The sequence below is a fragment of the Plecotus auritus genome (assembly GCF_963455305.1).
Source record: "Plecotus auritus genome assembly, chromosome: 8".
In the NCBI taxonomy this organism is placed as follows: Eukaryota; Metazoa; Chordata; class Mammalia; order Chiroptera; family Vespertilionidae; genus Plecotus; species Plecotus auritus.
In genome coordinates, this window is record NC_137782.1 from 171,005,796 (window position 1) to 171,026,193 (window position 20,398).

General features: G+C 45.4%; 1 protein-coding gene across 1 annotated transcript in view; it reads left to right on the forward strand.

The window, feature by feature from the left end:
• Nucleotides 1-20,398, forward strand: part of NBAS (NBAS subunit of NRZ tethering complex) — a 211,088-nt gene that overhangs the window by 68,411 nt on the left and 122,279 nt on the right. Inside the window, exons 22-23 of the mRNA XM_080683646.1 lie at nt 13,223-13,306; nt 19,399-19,552. Of these exons, the coding sequence (XP_080539772.1) occupies nt 13,223-13,306; nt 19,399-19,552 (238 nt within the window). The remainder of the gene's footprint in view (nt 1-13,222; nt 13,307-19,398; nt 19,553-20,398) is intronic.

Below are 20,398 nucleotides of genomic sequence, written 5' to 3' on the forward strand. Positions count from 1 at the left end.
GATTGCCAAGTTGACTATACAATAATGTTGGCTGAACTACATATTTATCTGGGTTTAACCCGCTTTTCTAGTGATACTTTTTCTGTTTCAGTGTCTGATCAGGATAGAACCTTGCATTCAGACTTCATTTCACTTACTTTTTAAAAAATATTTAACATTTTTTTATTGTTTAAAGTATTACATGTAGTAGTACATATATCTCCTTTTTCCCCCCATTGACCTTCCCCCAGCCTCCCCTACCCCCTGTTGCATGCCCTCCTCCCACTCCCCCAGTGTCTTGTGTCCATTGGTGTGCTTATATGCATGCATACAAGTCCTTTGGTTGATCTCTTCCCCATCCCCCCCAACACTCCCCTGCTTTCTCGCTGTAAATTGACAGTCTGTTTGGTGCTTTACTGCCTCTGTATCTATCTTTTTGTTCATCAGGTTATAATGTTCTTTATTTTCCATAAATGAGTGAGATCATGTGGTATTTTTCTTTCATTGCCTGGCTTATTTCACTTAGCATAATGCTCTCCAGGTCCATCCATGCTGCTGCAAATGGTAAGAATTCCTTCTTTTTTATAGCAGCGTAGTATTCCATTGTGTAGATGTACCATAGTTTTCTAATCCAGTCATCTGCTGATGGGCATTTGGGCTGTTTCCAAATCTTAGCTATGGTAAATTATGCCGCTATGAACATAGGGGTGCATATATCCTTTCTGATTGGTGTTTCTAGTTTCTTGGGATATAATTCCTAGAAGTGGGATTACTGGGTCAAATGGGAGTTCCATTTTTAGTTTTTTGAGGAAACTCCATACTGTTCTCCACAGTGGCTGCAGCAATCTGCATTCCCACCAGCAGTGTATGAGGGTTCCCTTTTCTTCACATCCTCACCAGCACTTGTCGTTTGTTGATTTGTTGATGATAGCCATTCTGACAGGTGTGAGTTGGTACCACATTGTCGTTTTGATTTGCATCTCTCGGATAATTAGTGACTTTGAGCATGTTTTCATATGTCTCTTGGCCTTCCTTCTGTTTTCTTTCGAAAAGATTCTATTTAGGTCAGTTGCCCATTCATTTCACTTACTTTTTAACATATGGAAATAAACTGTCTTTTAATGTCTGTCAGTCAGAAATCCATTGACACGTATATTTATTAGACAATGAACATTGACACCCATATTTATATTCCCGGATTGTCTCCAGGATCAACACAGAAAGATTGAATTATATTTAGCGTATTTTGAGATATTGCAATGTTTAAATATTTTATAGTGTAAGTTGCAAAACCATTGATGGAAATAGAATACCCAGAACACCTTATTCTCTTCATCCTCCTAGAAAAGCTGTTACTATAGTAACTTGGCGGCTTGTTTGCTTGTGCATATCTAAGCGGAGATGCTTGATGGGTGATTGAAAGTTTGATCCTGAAGAGCATGCTGGAACATGCAGATGGACTGTCTTGTGTGAGCCATGGAGACGTGGGAGGTGTCTCCATTTTCTTGTCTGAATTTGTGCTTATATGAATTATTTGTTGACTTCTAATCATTCTCTACCTTTAGTTCCACCGCCATTTATGTGACACGTCCTGAAGGGTCAGCATAAAAAGTGGCTGAGTGAAAAATATTACGTCACCAATATGTAGATCATGTGGCATGTCACTGTGATCCTATGTCAGTTACACCTGGTCCCACGTTCAGAGACGGCTTTGTCCTGGAGCATGAACAACACTCCCACCCGCCTTAATTTAGGACAGCCTGGGAAGCAGCCATCAGTTACACGAGAGACCTCCCCGGGACTGCACAGCCAGGGCCGCTTTGGCCGCGCATACCCTACCTCCTGTGTTTGTCCCTGCCATGGCGTTTCGTTCCCTTGCCAACCCAGAATCACCCTGCTTTTCTTAGCCCCTGTCCCTTTTGTGCACTCTGCCCCAATGCTGATGCAACAGAAAATCCAGGGTCTCCGGGAATTTCCTCATTACCGATTTTTCACTGGGCAGTGCCGGCGGGTGAATACGTTTTATATCCCTCTCTTCCCACTGATGAGTCGTCGTCACTCACCCAAAGCTTAGAAGGCCTTTGGGTAACGAATTTGGAGGATGTGTTTCTGTTTTCAGAGGTTGCAAGTAACCTGCGGCATTATTTACTTATTTTATGACCAGACTAACACATTTCTCACAATAAAGTGCTATGAATATATTGACACACACAATGATGCTTAATAACTGTTGAATGAACAAGTGATGGTTATGTGAAGAGATTTGGAAAACACAGGTGTGGCAAAGTCAGTAAGATGCAGTTAAAAGCAAGCTCTCTGAAGCAATCGGGAAAGGATGGTTTCAGACCACAAGCAAGTGGTACCCTGGTCACGTCCCCCGGCCACCCTATCACATTAGATGTATGTATATCTTTCGTGCACTCGTAAGTCATATTTTTGGCTCTCTATATTTTTGACTGTGTTAAGCACAAGGAACCGTTAGGAACATTTGGCCATGGTACGCTTTTACTTTTATTTAAATGTTTTAAAATTGTAAAATGCACATAACAGAATTTACCCATATTAACCGTTACCATGTACAAGTACATTCACATTGTTGTGCAACCAGTTTTCAAAGCTCTTTTTATCTTGTGAAACAATGGTCCCCAGTAAACCGTGACTCCCTAATTCTTCTTCACCCAGCCCCTGACGACTTTCTGCACTTTCTGTCTCTGGGAATTGGACTATACAGTATTTCTGTTTCTGTGGCTGCCTTAGTTCACGTAACATAATGTCCTCAAAGCACGATCCCCTCTTAGTGAAATTAACAATACTGTTGGGAAGATGTAGAGTGGCTTCCACCTGTGGGCCGTGGTTCTCTTTGCTGCAGAAGGATTTCTTAATAAAACAAGGGACGCAGCTAAATTCTAGTTCAAGATGGGAGGTTGCCTCACCATGATGGCCTGACGCTGTGGGAGAACCTCTTCATCTTTCGATGGTAAACTGAAGGGAACTTCGGGTATCTCTCCTAATGCCTTGTTTCCTAAATCTTGGATTTGAACAGCCAGATTTGGAGACTTTTTCTGCTATTATAACAGCATAAAATTTGTCATAAAAGCAAAACATCAATATGCATTTTATTAAAATTCCCAGTAGGAGACATCCGATTTAGGTGAAATTGATTTACCATATAACTTAAATCACCAATAAAGAATTTACCTTTAAAAAGATCAGATGACATTACTCTTGTTCTTAATAACTGAACAGTAGTAGGAGTTTACTTTTTACCATTTTCAGTTTCAAATTGATGTTTTGATATTTTACATTTCAGCGATTAAATAATTTGAACCGTCTTTTTCATTGAAGTCAAATTTGACCCTAGGCAGCTCACAGTTCAGAAAGTAAATTATTGTTTGGTTGATATTTTTCTTTTTATCCTTGAAAGACAATAGAAGACAGTACCAGAATCAATTACTCTTGCCTTAGTTTCATAGTTTTAAGGATATTGTTGAAATTTTTCTCCCATAAGAAACATGGCAATGTTTCTTGCAAAGCAGATGTTGATTTTGAAGTTCAGCTTCTTTTTGGTGAAATTTATAACTAACCATGAGTACATGTGAACTGATTTAAAACTTAAAGCATTTCTAAATTGCTTTACATGAGTTTATTTTTTTGAAGGAACACTTTATAGAAGATGAATGAGTCATAGGAAATTTTGTGTTATTTAATAAAAATGTAGGGAATACTTAACTTGCCATATAGAGACATTCTGTTACATGAAATAGGTGGATACAAAATGAGTCAGATGTGGTCCCTGTCCACAGATAAATTAGAATCTAGTAGGAAAATCAGACAGGTTAGGTATAGATATCCTATCTAATAAAAGAGTAATATGCAAATTGACCATCACTCCAAGACACAAGATGGCCGTGCCCATGTGGCCAAAAATGGCTGGGCTGCCCCCATGTGGACACAAGATAGCCACCACAAGATGGCTGGTGGGGGAGGGCAGTTGCGGGGGACCAGGCCTGCAGGGGAGAGCAGTTGTGGGGGGACCAGGCCTGCAAGGGAGGGCAGTTGGGGCGGGACCAGGCCTGCAGTGGAGGGCAGTAGGAGGGAACCAGGCCGTCAGAGGAGGGCAGTTGGGGGAGACCAGGTCTGCAGGGGAAGGCAGTTGGGGGTGACCAGGCCAGCAGAGGAGGGCATTTGGGGGAAACCAGGCCAGCAGGGGAGGGCATTTGGGGGGGGACCCAGGCCTGCAGGGGAGGGCATTTGGGGGGGACCAGGCCACAACGGGAGGGCAGTTGTGGGGGGACCAGGCCTGTAGGGAGGGCATTTGGGGGGACCAGGCCTGCAGGGGAGGGCAGTTTGGGGGGGGGACCAGGCCGTCAGCGGAGGGCAGTTGGGGGAGACCAGGCAGCAGGGGAGGGCAGTTGTCGGGGGACCAGGCCTGCAGGGGAGGACAGTTGGTCGGGGGACCGGGCCTACAGGGGAGGGCATTTAGGGATGACCGGGCCAGCAGGGGAGGGCAGTTGGGGGCGACCAGGCCTGCAGGGGAGGACAGTTAGGGGTGACCAGATTGGCAGGGGAGGGGAGTTAGGGGCAATTGGGCCGGCTGGGGAGAAGTTAGGCGTCGATCAGGCTGGCAGTGGAGTGGTTAGGGAGTGATCCGGCTGGCAGGCAGAAGCCACCGGGCCTCTAGTGATACCATAAAATTACAATGTGTCTCATAGGAGGAATATAGATAGGGTTAGAAATGGGAGAGACTACTTCCTGTTACAACAAAGGTAAATGAGTAAGAGGCAAGGTGTGTTCTAGGTCTTGAAGGCTGAGTGTGTTTCTGGTGTTTGGAGGTTTGAATAGGTAAGAGTCTGAGTAAATATTTAATGTGAAGTTGTTCCATATACTTAGTCCTCACCTAAATCATATTGTTTAGTCACAGAGTCCAAAACATATTTCCAATTACTAGTAATTTGTTAGTTGAAAATGAATTAGTGCAGACGATTTCCAATAAACAATACGAATCGCTTTTTACTTATGTTTTATGTAGCCTAGTCCTGTTCATAAAGATTTCTTTTTTCTTCCCTGAAATTTTTAAAAGGCAGTTTTTATTGGGCATTCTATTCCCACCATAATTTTGTTGTTGTGATGAAATATCACCACTACTGTAGCCTTGATCGTTAAATGTTATGGAAAGATTGGGGCATTGCATCCACTTTTTGGTTCTCACAGGAAACATAAAAATGTTTCTTTTCCCTTTAAAATGGAAAAGTTGATTAGTTACCTAATCAGAATTCAATTCCCATACGTGCAGTTTATTTCTGAGCTGCTCTGAGCAAAGAACAATAAATTGGTTTGTATTTTAGTCTTGGAATAAGCATTTGGCCTTCACGATGACTGTTAATAGAGAGGAATACAGAGAGCACTTTACGGAATGGGCTGTGTCGGCAGTTTCTGATCCAAGAATAACCTGGTGTTTGGACGAGGAAAGAAAGTCCTAATAGCCTCTTCCGTCTGGGCTCAGGGTCTGGGCAGGCAGCGGGATAATTGATTGGCATGTCTCCTGGCACGGTGGGCATGTTAGATCTTGACTCAATTAGCCTTTGTCTTTCTGTTTATTTAAAGCAACAAAATTAGGATTTAAGGTAATTTCTTTGATTAAGAAGGTACAAACAAAATTATTTCAGAGTAATTTTTATGGGGCTTGGAAAGTATGTTGATACTGATATTTGTTATGCATTTGATACCCTAAAAAGTGCTAGGGAAATGAGGTTGTACTGATTAATTCTTTTCCTCTTTTAGTCCACCAACATTTCATGATTGGGTATGAAACAGGTTTTAAAAATTTACAAGTTTTATGTTTTACATATAATTCTCATAGCATGTTTATGAGAGAAGCAGAAAAGGAATTATCATCCTGCTTTGAGAGCAAAACATTTGAGAGGCATTAGTGAAATATGTTCGGAGTTAATGAATTATTTAAAAATGCTTTTAATTACATTATTGTGTTAGTGTGTATATAACTACTGTCAAATGTTTTACTATGGCTTAATTCAGTTTATAGTTTCTGAATTTTATTTTGTTCCCTTAACAATTGTTATTAGGTTCAGCATTATCTAGTGATTCCACATGGTACTATTTTCATGGAGATGAGATTTTTCTTTTATTTTCTTCCAAAATTTAAATAACTTGACCAATAATTTGAGAAATGTGATCCTGAGGAAGATTATAACATCTTCTGAATGGTTGAACTCCCTCTAGAAATAGTCTCTATAATTCTTTTTGATCACACTATATCTTTTCCAGTTAAGATTTCATTAATATGTAAATACTTGTCTGTAATCGCAGTGAATCTTTTTATCACACTATGTTTAATTAACATATAAATAACCCCGAGAGACACTTTCCCAATTTCTGATATGGGCATGCCTGTGTAAATATTGTATTTATAATAAGTAAAGTGCTATTAAGAATCAAATTCATATTTTGTAGACAAAGCACATGCATTAGCTTAAGAAATGTTTTAACCTCGACATGGACCCGTTTTTTAATCCTAAAAGTTTACATACTATCTACATACACCGACTTTGGGGAGAAAATCCGTGACACATATGAATGTTGGGATCACAGCACGATACTGTGATGTGCAGACGTGATAGTGGTGTCCTGGGAGAGCGAAGGCTTTCATCGGAAGCAGGTGTATGTCTTGGTCCTGATCCCCCCCAGCTGTTACTCTGGGGATGTCACTCAGCTTCTCTGCACTTCACTTTCTTTCCCTGTGAGATGAGGAAGTTGTGTCGGTGTTGTGGTGATAACATGTCCTCAGGGCCGTATCCGCTGGCACAGTTCCGAGCGTATCATTGGTGTTCAGTGACAGCAGAGGTGAAGGTCGCAGAGGACACGGCTGTAGCAGCAGCAGCAGTAGCCGCAGCAGTTCTTGGTACATTTGGTGGGAATGGCATGCTATAGATACCTTTCAGTGTTGAGTGCATTCAGTCTTGCAAAGGACCGATGAATAAGCAAAATACAAAATTATACCAGGGTCTCTTCCTCCCTGATGGCACCGATGGCACCGACGGCTTGGTTTCTCGTCTGGGACAGCGCCCTGTTCCTGGGATCAGGCACCTGAGATTTTATATTTGTCATTCATTGTTCAGATGAACTTTCATGTCTTCATTAAGTCTTCTCCTGGTTCTTAAGAGTTTTGTTGTTGTTATTTTTGAGAGTTCCGATTTTAGAATGAAAATGTCAGTGCATCTGTTCCCACTGATGGTGAAATCGTTCATTCAGAAAGTCAGTGATGAGTTTTGAGCTCATGCTGTTTACTTACCTGCGAATTTGTAATTGTAAATGTGATTTATGGGGAGCTGAGGGGTCCAGGTCCTCAAGGGGTGTGTTTTCACTCTTGCCTCTCTCTACACATGGCGAACATCCGAGAATGCTGGTTAGTTCAGGACGTCTTACTAGTCTCTGCTCTATTTTCTAAGTAATTTATTAATTAAATTGAGTTCCGTTGGTCCAGAAGAGAATTCTAAATAATGCCTTTAGATGGTTTTTCCATCTTGGCGTTCTGAGTCATAACTAACTTTTTAATTGGTTTTCCATTGAGTGAGATTTGTTCAGTGATGGTAACAACAATGTAGGCCCAAATCATTATTTTTTTGTTCTTTATTTACCGGAACATTTTCTTCTATGCTAATAATAGGAATATATATATCTCCACATCTTAAAACCAGTGCCTGGAAGAGCCAATTAGTAGTAATTCACTATTTAGCTTTTTGTTTCCAAGGCATAGAATGTGAGTAAAAGAACTTTTGTACATTTATTTTTGATAACGTTTCTTTGAAATAAAAAACGTATATTTAGTGTGAGAAATAATTGGTGAAAGAATAGTTGAACATAACAGAACTTGTTATATTCATTCTTTTCCCGCTGACAGGTAATGTTACCTTCAAATGAAAAGAGCAAAGTTTATTGTTTGGAATAAAACAGTGAACAGGGTTCAGAGCAAAAGCAGTCATTACTTTGTAAAGAAATAATTTAAGTTTACTGTGTACTTTCCTTTTAAAATGGGGATGATGCATTTAAATTTGAGGACTTCCCAAACAAAGGAGAAACTACAGAAAAAACAATGAACTAAAATATGTAAATGTTGTTTATAGAATTTCAGATTCCAAGTTTAAGGTTTGCAACTAACCAGGCTTTGTACAATTCTTTAGAATGAAGCAGTATGTTTTCTAGGTTTTGTTTTGAACCACAATTTCACATAACCCACCTAGTGATAAATTTACATGACAAATATTTTTGTTGTGAACAGAATTAATGAAAAGGTTTTCTCTGCATTTTATTAAGCATTCTATCATTCTGCCTACCTTATGAAAGAATAAGTAGCTAAAATTTGGGTGTGTTTTTTTTAGAAAGTAATGAGAGAACTAACCAATTATTTTGAAATGTAAAATTCAAAATAATTGTGACATTAGGGGAATGTATATTCTGAAATCTCTCTCCCCCCCAAAGCATAATGACATATTTAAATATGTAGATTGTATGCCATTACTAGGATAGCTTGTCCTTCCTTCAGTTCAGTAATCTAAATTAGGAAAGCATTCTTGTTCTCTTTCTCATATCTGCAGGTCCTGTGTACATGTACCTCCTGACATGCCTGTTTCTTATGAGCAAACTGTCCCCTTCCGTTGCTCTATTCAGTTTTGAATTTTTGTGATACTCATGAGATCACTTTAAAGAAATCAGTTATGCTGTCACTTAATTCAGTCGACACATGTTGTTTTAGAGTCTGCTAAGTGCCAGGTACTGTTGTGCTGAGGATGTGGCAATAGACAAAACAAAGGTGTTTTTACTTTAAACCCCTAAAGTGGGTTCTAAAATAATTTGCTTTAAAGCCATCCTGTAAGAAAATGAAAGAGCAAGGATATATTTTTTTTAAACAACCATTGGAAATGAAAAATAAGGTCAAGCCATATTTGGTGGTAGTTTCATTTGACTAGTAACCAACATACTGGTGTAGAGATTGGCTTTCTATCTTACTTTAAATATAACCTTTCAATATGCATGTAAATGGTCCTTATTCACAAATCTAACCTGGTGGCTCCTATGTATGTGTGAAGCAGAGGATGCCGGGAATGGGGATGGCATTGTGTTTGGGGCCAGATGATAGTCCCAGGTCCTTTCTGGAGGCAGGAGAGTGTGCTAGCTCAAAGTGCAAGCTCTGGACCCAGCTCTGTGATCCTGGATAAAGCCCAGCTCTGTCATTTATTGGCTTTACGAGGAGGGGCAAGTTAACCTAGGCCTCAGGTTTTTTTCTCAAAATAGTATCAAGAAGGGAATATTATCTACTTCATGAGATTAGTAGGACTAAGTGAGGAATTATGTGTTAAAGCCATTTTATCCTGCCGGACCCACAGTAATAGATGAGTGAACGTTAAAGATCATAACCGTGGCTGATCATCACTGATCAGCCGCCAGCCCTGTTATCGGTGGTGATGAGCACCTTTAGGAACATCCAGCTGTGCTGTGTGCCTTGAAAGTGCAGCAGAAGCACTTTATATTAACCTAGGACTCCGCAGGCCTGCCTTTCGGGGTGGCCTCTGCTCGGAACGTGCTTTTACTACACGTTCTGATACAAGTGGGTGTGTTTTCTTACCCGTTCCTGTTCAGTGAAGCTGAACAAAGTTTTACAGCTTTCTAGTTTTTAGATACCAAGTAAATATTATTTTTGCTGAGGGCTCCAGGCCATTACTAATCATTTTATCAATAACCCTTGTATCTAACGTATACTTCGTCTAGAAACTACAAATCTCAAACCTGGGATACGTTTTTCTAAAACTCTTTTAGGAAGCATTTTGTGTAGCTTGTGGAACCGTATCTGCATTAATTAGAATTTCCCAGCTTCCTCAGTTCATTGCTGTAATTCATTCTCATGTCGGAAGAGTGAACATTGCCGTCACTGCATCCAAATGTTCTTCTTTATTTTTCATTTCAGTGGTCTGTGATAAAATCGTTATTGACAAGGAAGAAAACGAAATAGTTTTTCACTTGGTGACATTCATTCTAAATAATCACCCGTGTGCTTCAGAAATTTAAAAACCTGAACTCCACTGCCTTAAAAATATCTCTGGTACAGAGTTATCTAGGACATTACACGCTAGCTAAAAAGTGGGTAAAATACTGTGTTTAAAATATTGTATAGTACATTTTGTATTATATGTATCTAACGGGAAAGTTAGAATTTGTACAATTCGCTCCAGTAATAATACTGCAGGGGGTGCTGTCCAGCACTGCCCACACCCAGGCATCCCTCTTCCCCTCTAAAACCCTCCAGGGGTCTCTTGCCACCTTTTCCATGAGGCCCATCTCTTCATCAACATAATTTTCAAACATTTACGAACTATTTCTTGTGCAAGGCGTGACTTACAACCTAATAGGACAAGAGAGTACAAAACATAACCTAGCCGAAACCGGTTTGGCTCAGTGGATAGAGCGTCAGCCTGCGGACTGAAAGGTCCCAGGTTCGATTCCGGTCAAGGGCACGTACCTTGGTTGCGGGCACATCCCCAGTAGGAGGTGTGCAAGAGGCAGCTGATCGATGTTTCTCTCTCATCGATGTTTCTAACTCTCTATTCCTCTCCCTTCCTCTCTGTAAAAAATCAATAAAATATATTAAAAAAAAACAAGAAAAAAAACATAACTTAATAATATACAGAAGTGCAATTCTTTCTCTGGGGCTATGGTCAATTTTAGGAAAATGCTATTATTGGTACTCAGAAATATGACAGAGAATATCTTCTTGAACTTTTTTTTTTTTAATTTATTGATATTTTACAGAGAGGAAGGCAGAGGGATAGAGAGCTAGAAACACCGATGAGAGAGAAACATCGATCAGCTGCCTCCTGCACACCTCCTACTGGGGATGTGCCCGCAACCAAGGTACATGCCCTTGACCGGAATCGAACCCGGGACCCTTCAGTCCGCAGGCCGATGCTCTATCCACTGAGCCAAACCGGTTTCGGCTATCTTCTTGAACTTTTAAGAGCAGGCAATTGAAATTTGATTTTACATTTTTGTGTTTTTTCTTAATCCAGAGTGTTTCTGTTGTTTTCATGGATTCTTGGGTTGTGAGAGCTAAGAGAGACCTTAGAGATAACGTTTGGAGGGCTTCATTTTAGAAGGCCACGTGCCGGAGGCTGCGCAGCTCATTGAAGGCAGATGCTTCTGTTTGCCGGGCCTCCCGCTTTCCAGCACGTTGCTCTGAGGTGCTACCCTACAGTTTGACCTCACTTTCCCTTTCTGACTTGTCTCTAGTTTCTGGTCTCCTACATTATTTTTAACTAGTGGCCCGGTGCACAAAATTCATGCACATTAAAGGAAATATTTTAATATTGCTATTTGCCCTTTCCCTATAATAGAAGTGTTAGAGATGAAAGAAAATTAGTAAAATGTATATGAAAATCTCCCTTCTGTAAGAGTCTGGGTGCGTCACGGGACCCAGAGTCAAGTCCCTGCACACCTGTGCATGCTGAGAAATCACTTGAGACCCAGACCTGGCCAGCCCCACCCCCACTGGGCAAGACCCAGACCCGGCTGGCCACACACCCATCAAGCCCCGCCCCCCTGCAGCGTCACATCAGCGCTGGGCGGGGACACACACAGGCAGCGTCACATCCCCGGCCGGGGACACACACAGGCAGCGTCACGTCCCCGCCGGGGACACACACAGGCAGCGTCACATCCCCGGCCGGGGACACACACAGGCAGAGTCACATCCCCGGCCGGGGACACACACAGGCAGCGTCACGTCCCCGCCGGGGACACACACAGGCAGCGTCATGTCCCCGGCCGGGGACGCAGGCAGGCAGCTTCACGCCAGCACTGGGTGGGGACGCACACAGGCAGTGCCATGTCCCAGGCCAGGGACACACACAGGCAGCATCACGTTAGCACTGGGCAGGCTTCCGTGCACCTCCGCCAGGGGCTGCCCCTGGGCTGGGCCGTGCAGAGGCCATCCTGATGATAGCAGTCCCCGCCCACCTGCTCCTGCTGTGCATGCTGCTTGCTGAGTGGTCATGACATGACGGCATATTCCCAGATAATTTGCATATTCCTCTATTATTAGAATAGATTATGAATTTATTTGAACAGCTTATTCTTTTTATTGCTTTTATTGGTGACATTGGTTAACAAAATTATACAGGTTTCAGGTGCACAATTCCACAACACACCATCTATACACACGGTATTGTGTGTTCGTTATCCCATCAGGCCTTTGCCTCTTTCAGATTCTCCTGTTCACTTTTTTTTTTTTTTAATATATTTTATTGATATTTTACAGAGAGGAAGGGAGAGGGATAGAGAGCTAGAAACATCGATGAGAGAGAAACATCGATCAGCTGCCTCCTGCACACCACCCACTGGGGATGTGCCCGCAACCAAGGCACATGCCCTTGACCGGAATCGAACCCGGGACCCTTCAGTCCGCAGGCCGACGCTCCATCCACTGAGCCAAACCGGTTTTGGCTCTCTTGTTCACTTTTAATGATATTTTTAACTTGCAAAATAATTTCTTTATTCTTGCTATTTCCTATCTATATCTATGCTGCCCAATACAGTAGCCATTAGTCACATGTGGCTATTTAAATTTTAATTAAAATTAATTAAAATGGAAGTTCTCTTTTTTAGTATCAGTAACCCCATTTGCAGTGCTTTATACATGTACTTGTAGCTAGTGGTTCCTTCTTATGATCATAAGAAGTTAGGTAATTTTTGAAGGCAAGGGACCATTTATGTTGCTATTAAGAACATAAAATATGGGCTCCTGATAAATGTTTTAGTGTGTGAACGAACTCCTACCCATGCCATTGTTTAGTTCCTTGCCAAATGTTGTTTTTTAATTTTATTTGTTTTTTATTGTTGACAGCATTACAGATGTCCCCCGTTACCCCCTCATTGTCCCTGTCCACCCCACTCCCTCTCCATCCCAGGCCTTCACCGAACTATTGTCTGTGTCCTTGTCGGATGTTCTTGTTCTGAGTTGTTTTCTTTTTGAACCATTTTATGACAGAAGAGAGATCTGCGATTTGGTACTCTCCACTTCCAGGGTACCTACTACGTATCATGCATTACGTAACATGCCATCAACAGGAATCTTGGAGATGAAAGGTTACAGAGATCTTTGCCACGTGTTCCTTGTGTAGCCAGTCACTGTGGTAACGTGTCCCTTAAGTTCTTACGTGTTGTTTTTTAATTTAAGTTACAGCGGTGACTCCTTGGCGATCATTCCGTGGCACGAACGTAAACACCGAGATAAAGATTGGTGCGAGGAGGCGGCGTGCAGGTAGGAGTGAGCGGCCCAGGGCTTCCTCTCACGGGGGCGGATGGACAGGGGGCCCTGGGAACGGGCTGTGCTGAGTGACCCCTTACCTGATGGGAGTCCTTGACTGACAGAGTTCGAGTGAACTTTAAAAAAACCCCAAAAGCTCGACTACTCCGTTAACGTGATTTTAATGGGAGAACATTCAGTGCTACAAAGGAATCACTCTCACAGTGGTTCTCACACACAGTCGTTTCATTTTGAGGCGCTCACTTTCCGTCTTTGACATACGCCGACATGGTCATCGCTGTTATTATGCTGTGCATGCAGATTTGTTCTTGATTCAGTTGTTTTTCATTTTTATAAGCTTTAGCCCTGGAGAGCCTCAGTGTGGAGGCGTCAGGTACTGCAGAAGGGGGTGGGAGAGGATGTGGGGCTGAAGGACCCCTTTTCCCTACTCCCCAGAGCCTGGTGATACTCAGTCACCTGCTCTCCTTCATGTGCTCCCGATGTGCAAGCGGAGCTGTAGTATGGGACCCAGGCATCGAGCCAGAGGCCTCCAGAACCAGGCACTGGGCCCAGCCTGGGGTGGGGCTGGAACGGGGCACGGAGTGACAGTTCCTGTACTGAATGTGGACGCTGTTTAAAAACCCAGAGTCCTCGGCTCCCTTTCCGTGGTATTCTGCTCACCAGACCAGCTATTTTCAGTTCTTTTAGAAGATTATTCTGGCATTTCCTCCATATCTCTGAATAACAACTGTACAGCTATTTCTGGACTTTTTAGTTCTGGCTACTATCTGTGGACCTCCAGGGATGAAAAATTACGGCTTAGTTTATTTTTACTCCACGTGCCCTTTCTTCCCTGAGTGTTTACATCCCCTCCCCTTTGCACATCCTTTCCTGTCATTTCAGTGGCGTCTCAGGAGAAGGGGGAGCGTAGTGCCCGGTATTTTGCAGCCACACTTAATAGGAGTCTTTACTTACCAGTGGTACTGAGAGTTTGAGGGGACAGATGCATTGAAAACGCTGGGGGGTTGATGCCAGTGGCCGTGGTTGTAGGGAAAGGTGTGCCAACATGTTGCCCACAGTTCTCTCAGCGTGTGATGGGCCCAGCACCTGCCCATTCACCCGGTCCTTCCCAGGCCCCGAGCTTCTGGTCTGCGGACAAGCAGATAAATCAGTGAAAATATTTCTTCTCAGACCAAGCATGGAAAGCTAAGTGGGAGTAAAACTTGCTTTGCTGGAACTCCCAAAACTATAAAAAGAAAAGCCAGGAAAAACTTGACTGACCAAAGGTGCTTTTGAAGATGGTAGAAAGTTTCAGTGGGACAGGCCACCTCCTGTTGCCCAGTCATTTAGTGAGTGCCCGCCCAGTGATAGATTCAAGGATACTGAAGGGGGGCCAGACACAGGCCTGGCCTCCGCAGGATGCATTAGGGGGAAGGGTGCTCACACAGGATGCAGCAGGGGGAAGGGTGCTCACACAGGATGCAGCAGGGGGAAGGGTGCTCACACAGGATGCATTAGGGGGAAGGGTGCTCACACAGGATGCATTAGGGGGAAGGGAGCTCACACAGGATGCAGCAGGGGAAGGGTGCTCACACAGGATGCAGCAGGGGGAAGGGTGCTCACACAGGATGCATTAGGGGGAAGGGTGCTCACACAGGATGCAGCAGGGGGAAGGGTGCTCACACAGGATGCAGCAGGGGGAAGGGTGCTCACACAGGATGCAGCAGAGGAAGGGTGCTCACACAGGATGCAGCAGAGGAAGGGTGCTCACACAGGATGCAGCAGGGGGAAGGGTGCTCACACAGGATGCATTAGGGGGAAGGGTGCTCACACAGGATGCATTAGGGGGAAGGGTGCTCACACAGGAAGCAGCAGGGGGAAGGGTGCTCACACAGGATGCATTAGGGGGAAGGGTGCTCACACAGGATGCATTAGGGGGAAGGGTGCTCACACAGGAAGCAGCAGGGGGAAGGGTGCTCACACAGGATGCATTAGGGGGAAGGGTGCTCACACAGGATGCAGCAGGGGGAAGGGAGCTCACACAGGATGCATTAGGGGGAAGGGTGCTCACACAGGATGCATTAGGGGGAAGGGTGCTCACACAGGATGCATTAGGGGGAAGGGTGCTCACACAGGATGCATTAGGGGGAAGGGTGCTCACACAGGATGCATTAGGGGGAAGGGCGCTCACACAGGATGCAGCAGGGGAAGGGTGCTCACACAGGATGCAGCAGGGGGAAGGGTGCTCACACAGGATGCAGCAGGGGGAAGGGTGCTCACACAGGATGCAGCAGGGGGAAGGGTGCTCACACAGGAAGCAGCAGGGGGAAGGGTGCTCACACAGGATGCAGCAGGGGGAAGGGTGCTCACACAGGATGCATTAGGGGGAAGGGCGCTCACACAGGATGCATTAGGGGGAAGGGTGCTCACACAGGATGCATTAGGCGGAAGGGTGCTCACACAGGATGCATTAGGGGGAAGGGTGCTCACACAGGATGCATTAGGCGGAAGGGTGCTCACACAGGATGCATTAGGGGGAAGGGTGCTCACACAGGATGCAGCAGGGGGAAGGGTGCTCACACAGGATGCATTAGGGGGAAGGGTGCTCACACAGGATGCATTAGGGGGAAGGGTGCTCACACAGGATGCATTAGGGGGAAGGGTGCTCACACAGGATGCATTAGGGGGAAGGGAGCTCACACAGGATGCATTAGGGGGAAGGGTGCTCACACAGGATGCATTAGGGGAAGGGAGCTCACACAGGATGCATTAGGGGGAAGGGTGCTCACACAGGATGCAGCAGGGGGAAGGGTGCTCACACAGGATGCATTAGGGGGAAGGGTGCTCACACAGGATGCAGCAGGGGGAAGGGTGCTCACACAGGATGCATTAGGGGGAAGGGTGCTCACACAGGATGCATTAGGGGGAAGGGCGCTCACACAGGATGCAGCAGGGGAAGGGTGCTCACACAGGATGCATTAGGGGGAAGGGTGCTCACACAGGATGCATTAGGGGGAAGGGTGCTCACACAGGATGCAGCAGGGGAAGGGTGCTCACACAGGATGCAGCAGGGGAAGGGTGCTCACACAGGATGCAGCGGGGGGAAGGGTGCTCACACAGGATGCATTAGGGGGAAGGGTGCTCACACAGGATGCAGCAGGGGGAAGGGTGCTCACACAGGATGCATTAGGGGGAAGGGCGCTCACACAGGATGCAGCAGGGGGAAGGGTGCTCACACAGGATGCATTAGGGGGAAGGGTGCTCACACAGGAAGCAGCAGGGGGAAGGGTGCTCACACAGGATGCAGAAGGGGAAAGGGTGCTCACACAGGATGCAGAAGGGGAAAGGGTGCTCACACAGGATGCATTAGGGGGAAGGGTGCTCACACAGGATGCATTAGGGGGAAGGGTGCTCACACAGGATGCAGAAGGGGAAAGGGTGCTCACACAGGATGCAGAAGGGGAAAGGGTGCTCACACAGGATGCAGCAGGGGGAAGGGAGCTCACACAGGATGCAGCAGGGGGAAGGGAGCTCACACAGGATGCATTAGGGGGAAGGGAGCTCACACAGGATGCAGCGGGGGGAAGGGAGCTCACACAGGATGCAGCGGGGGGAAGGGAGCTCACACAGGATGCATTAGGGGGAAGGGTGCTCACACAGGATGCATTAGGGGGAAGGGAGCTCACACAGGATGCATTAGGGGGAAGGGTGCTCACACAGGATGCAGCGGGGGGAAGGGAGCTCACACAGGATGCAGCAGGGGAAGGGAGCTCACACAGGATGCAGCAGGGGAAGGGTGCTGCTGTGGAGGCAGCAGCGTCATGAGTGGAGGGAAGGCTGGGCGTGGGGGTGTGGGGTCAGGACACTTGTGCTGTGGGGCAGGGAAGTCTCCTGGAGGAGCCACGTGAAGGCTGAGATTCAAAGGATGAATAGGCTTTAGATGCGGAGGGGAATCTGGTGGGTGGAGGATGCAGGAGGGGTGCTCTGGCCGAGGGAGGAGCTTGTTGGCATCAGAGGGCAAGGTCCCCTTCAAGGACTGACAATAAGATATGTTGTTGAAGAATGCAGAGCCACAGTGAGACCGGCGCCGAGATGCAGCTGGAACATTTTACAGGCTATGAAAGCAGGCATGGGGATGATGTACTCAGGCTTCTGTTTTTAAAAAGCTAGCAGTGTTACCTGAGCATGTCTTGGACTCAGTTTCAATCTTGCGGCATTTGAAGGGCCTGCAGAATCCCTGCAGAACACTTGGGAAGCGTTTGGGGCTTCTCAGGGAAGTCTGGTTAGGGGTAAAAGTGTGGCAGTTGTGATATCTGTGCTAATTTGTATTTTATAGTCGGAGGGGGAGCCCAGAGAGAGTATAGAATGAGAGGAGAGTGGGACGAAGCGTTTGGAAGGACAGCTATTTAATGGTGGAGGGTATTCTAACCCAGAGGAATGAGAAGAGCAGCCGGAAAGGGGAGAGAGATCAGATGTGGAGCGGAGGGGAGGAGAGGGAAGCGTGGGAGCGGAAGGAGAAAGTGGTGGAGTCTATGAAGTGCTGCTAGAGGGAAGGAAGGACTGAAAAATGCATCCAAGGAGCTCCCGGTGCGTGCGGGGATGTGTGCTGCTGCAGTGGGGCAGCTTTAAAGGGGGCTGCGGAGGGAGCCAGGTGACGTGTCCCCCGTGGGGAACATCCCTGGTCAGAGCGCTAAAGGCAGGGGGAGCCTGGGGAAGTACATGGCTACCAGTTACAAGCGGTAGAGGCTGTCTAAGGCATGTGGATAGGATGTCCAAACATCTATGGGCTTTGTGTCTGGGCAAATATGACAGCTACTAATCCTTCCAATAAAATAATGCCCACAAATCAAAATTAGGCACCTGCCCGGCGCCAGCTGGTGTTCTTTGTGGACTTTATATTATTTAGACTATTCTTGTATAGTATTATTCCCATTTTTATCTCAATAAAGCGAATCTCAGACTACTTTTCACTTACGAATTTAGACGAGGTTTCACGGCTTTTCTTGATGGAGTTGTGCTTCATCTTCAGTTCTGACTCCAAGCCCATCGCCTTGTAATAGTAACAATTAGAACGCCTGTCATGTATTGCCAGCCTGCTGTAGATGGATGGATGTCCCTAATGGAATGCAGCGTTTCCCCATACGTCTCCCTGAAATATCTTAGTTTCAGCTCATGTTTCTCCTTTTCAGTCCGTAACCACGGAAGGCCAGGGTCGTCCTCATAAAAGCTTGTAGTGCGTGACCTCGGTGATGCTCTTTCCGGGAGCAGTGCTCTAGCCGTTTCTCTTTCCCTCCTGATGGCGAGGGGTAGAGAGTGATGGCATATTTGCACATGCCAGTGTAGTACTATGTTGTTGACACCTACACAAGGTATATTACCAACATAAATAAGGTATATTTCCTTTTATTTTTATGGAAAACAAGCATTTCTTAATTTCTATTTGCATCAAAATCATCTGGTTTTTTTCCCCAAAACAGGTGATTTTGATTTGGTAGCCCTACGGCAGGCACCTAGCCTTGTGCATTTCGTGGAAGCATCCCCGGGTGACTTCCATTTTGCTATTACTTGTTTGATTGATCTGGGGCAGTGGTCGGCAAACTGCAGCTAGCGAGCCACATGCAGCTCGTGAGCCGCGGTTTGCCGCTCTGTTGACTAATGAGTTTGCCGACCACTGAACTAGACTAAATGTTACCGTGTAGTTGGAAGCTGCGAGATTAGGCAATTGTGGCATATTGTGTGCAAAGAGGTAAAGGGTAATATATGACAGTGGTCAGCAAACTCATTAGTCAACAGAGCGGCAAACCGCGGCTCGCGAGCTGCATGTGGCTCGCGAGCCGCAGTTTGCCGACCACTGATTTGGGGCATAGTTGTTTTGATTCATTGTCCATTCTGATTTTTTTAAGTTGGGAAAACTAGTAGGAAAATAAATTAAGCACCTCCCAAAACGTCCCATTTATCTTGTACGTGTGCACATACATGCAGGGAAACACACACGCTTGCGCGCACACACACACGTATTTCCTGTTTCTGTAACCGAGCCCACCCCAAAATTATAATCTCTCCCAGCATTCCAGTCAGTTATTAATTGTCCCTTTTGTGCTTTACAGAATGGTTGTCGAGCCGAGCCTCCAAGACGAAAGTGAATTCTTGTACGCTGCTCAGCCTGAGTTACTGAGGTTCAAGACCACCCAGCTTGTAGTAGAGAGGGTGATGGACTGGTACCAGACCCGAGCAGAGGAGATAGAGCATCACGCTGGACAGGTGAGGGACGGTGGCAGCTGCCGCTCAGAGATGCCAGCAGCTGCCTTGGGTCCCGAGGGCTCAGTGCGTGGAGTGGCTGCCAACAGTGGTGCCAGGGTCATGTGCATAGTTTGCGAGGGTTGAATGAGCATTTCTTACCACTTTTGTCCATTTGTCATTTGTCTAGAAAGTTTTCGTGGCTTTTTAAAAATTATTAAAGGGGAAACACATGCAAGAAAAGTTGTTCAAATCTTTCTTTAAAATGTAAGCTGTGACATATGGTACATACTGTTCGAGATTTTCCATGTATTTTTAGTAGGTTTCATACCATATTAATTAAAAAGATTGTATGGGCCTAGAAATGCTTGACAGTCCCCTGTCACAGTGCAGTAACACAGTGAATCGTAATGTTGCTTCTCAGAAACCCTGCTTGAGGCTCTGTCCTAACGTTTTCCTTAACCAGCCTCAGTTCCCACATGCCATCTTACTGACATGCATGGCACTGCCTTAGAGAAAGGGTGTGGAAGAGAGAGGGAGGGGGGTTCTACACTCGTAGGACATCCAGCTGCTAATCTGGACTCTTCCACCAACGCACCTTGTGACTCTACCTGCTACCTACTGTTTTCAGTGCCTTAGTGTTTTCATGGGCTAGCTCTTACCCCAGAGTCCGTGAGAACAGAGGCAATATTCGGGAGGGCACATTTCGAATTTGCTAGTTGAGTGAGCTGCTAATGTAAGCAGCATTTGTCTTCATCTCAGAGGACGGAAATCAGCGATCCTGAGCAAGGAGAGCATATGCACTTAGGAATCTTATTCGGGGTCGGGCCAGTGGGTGACTTTTTTCACGTGCGGTCTTGGCGTTGGACC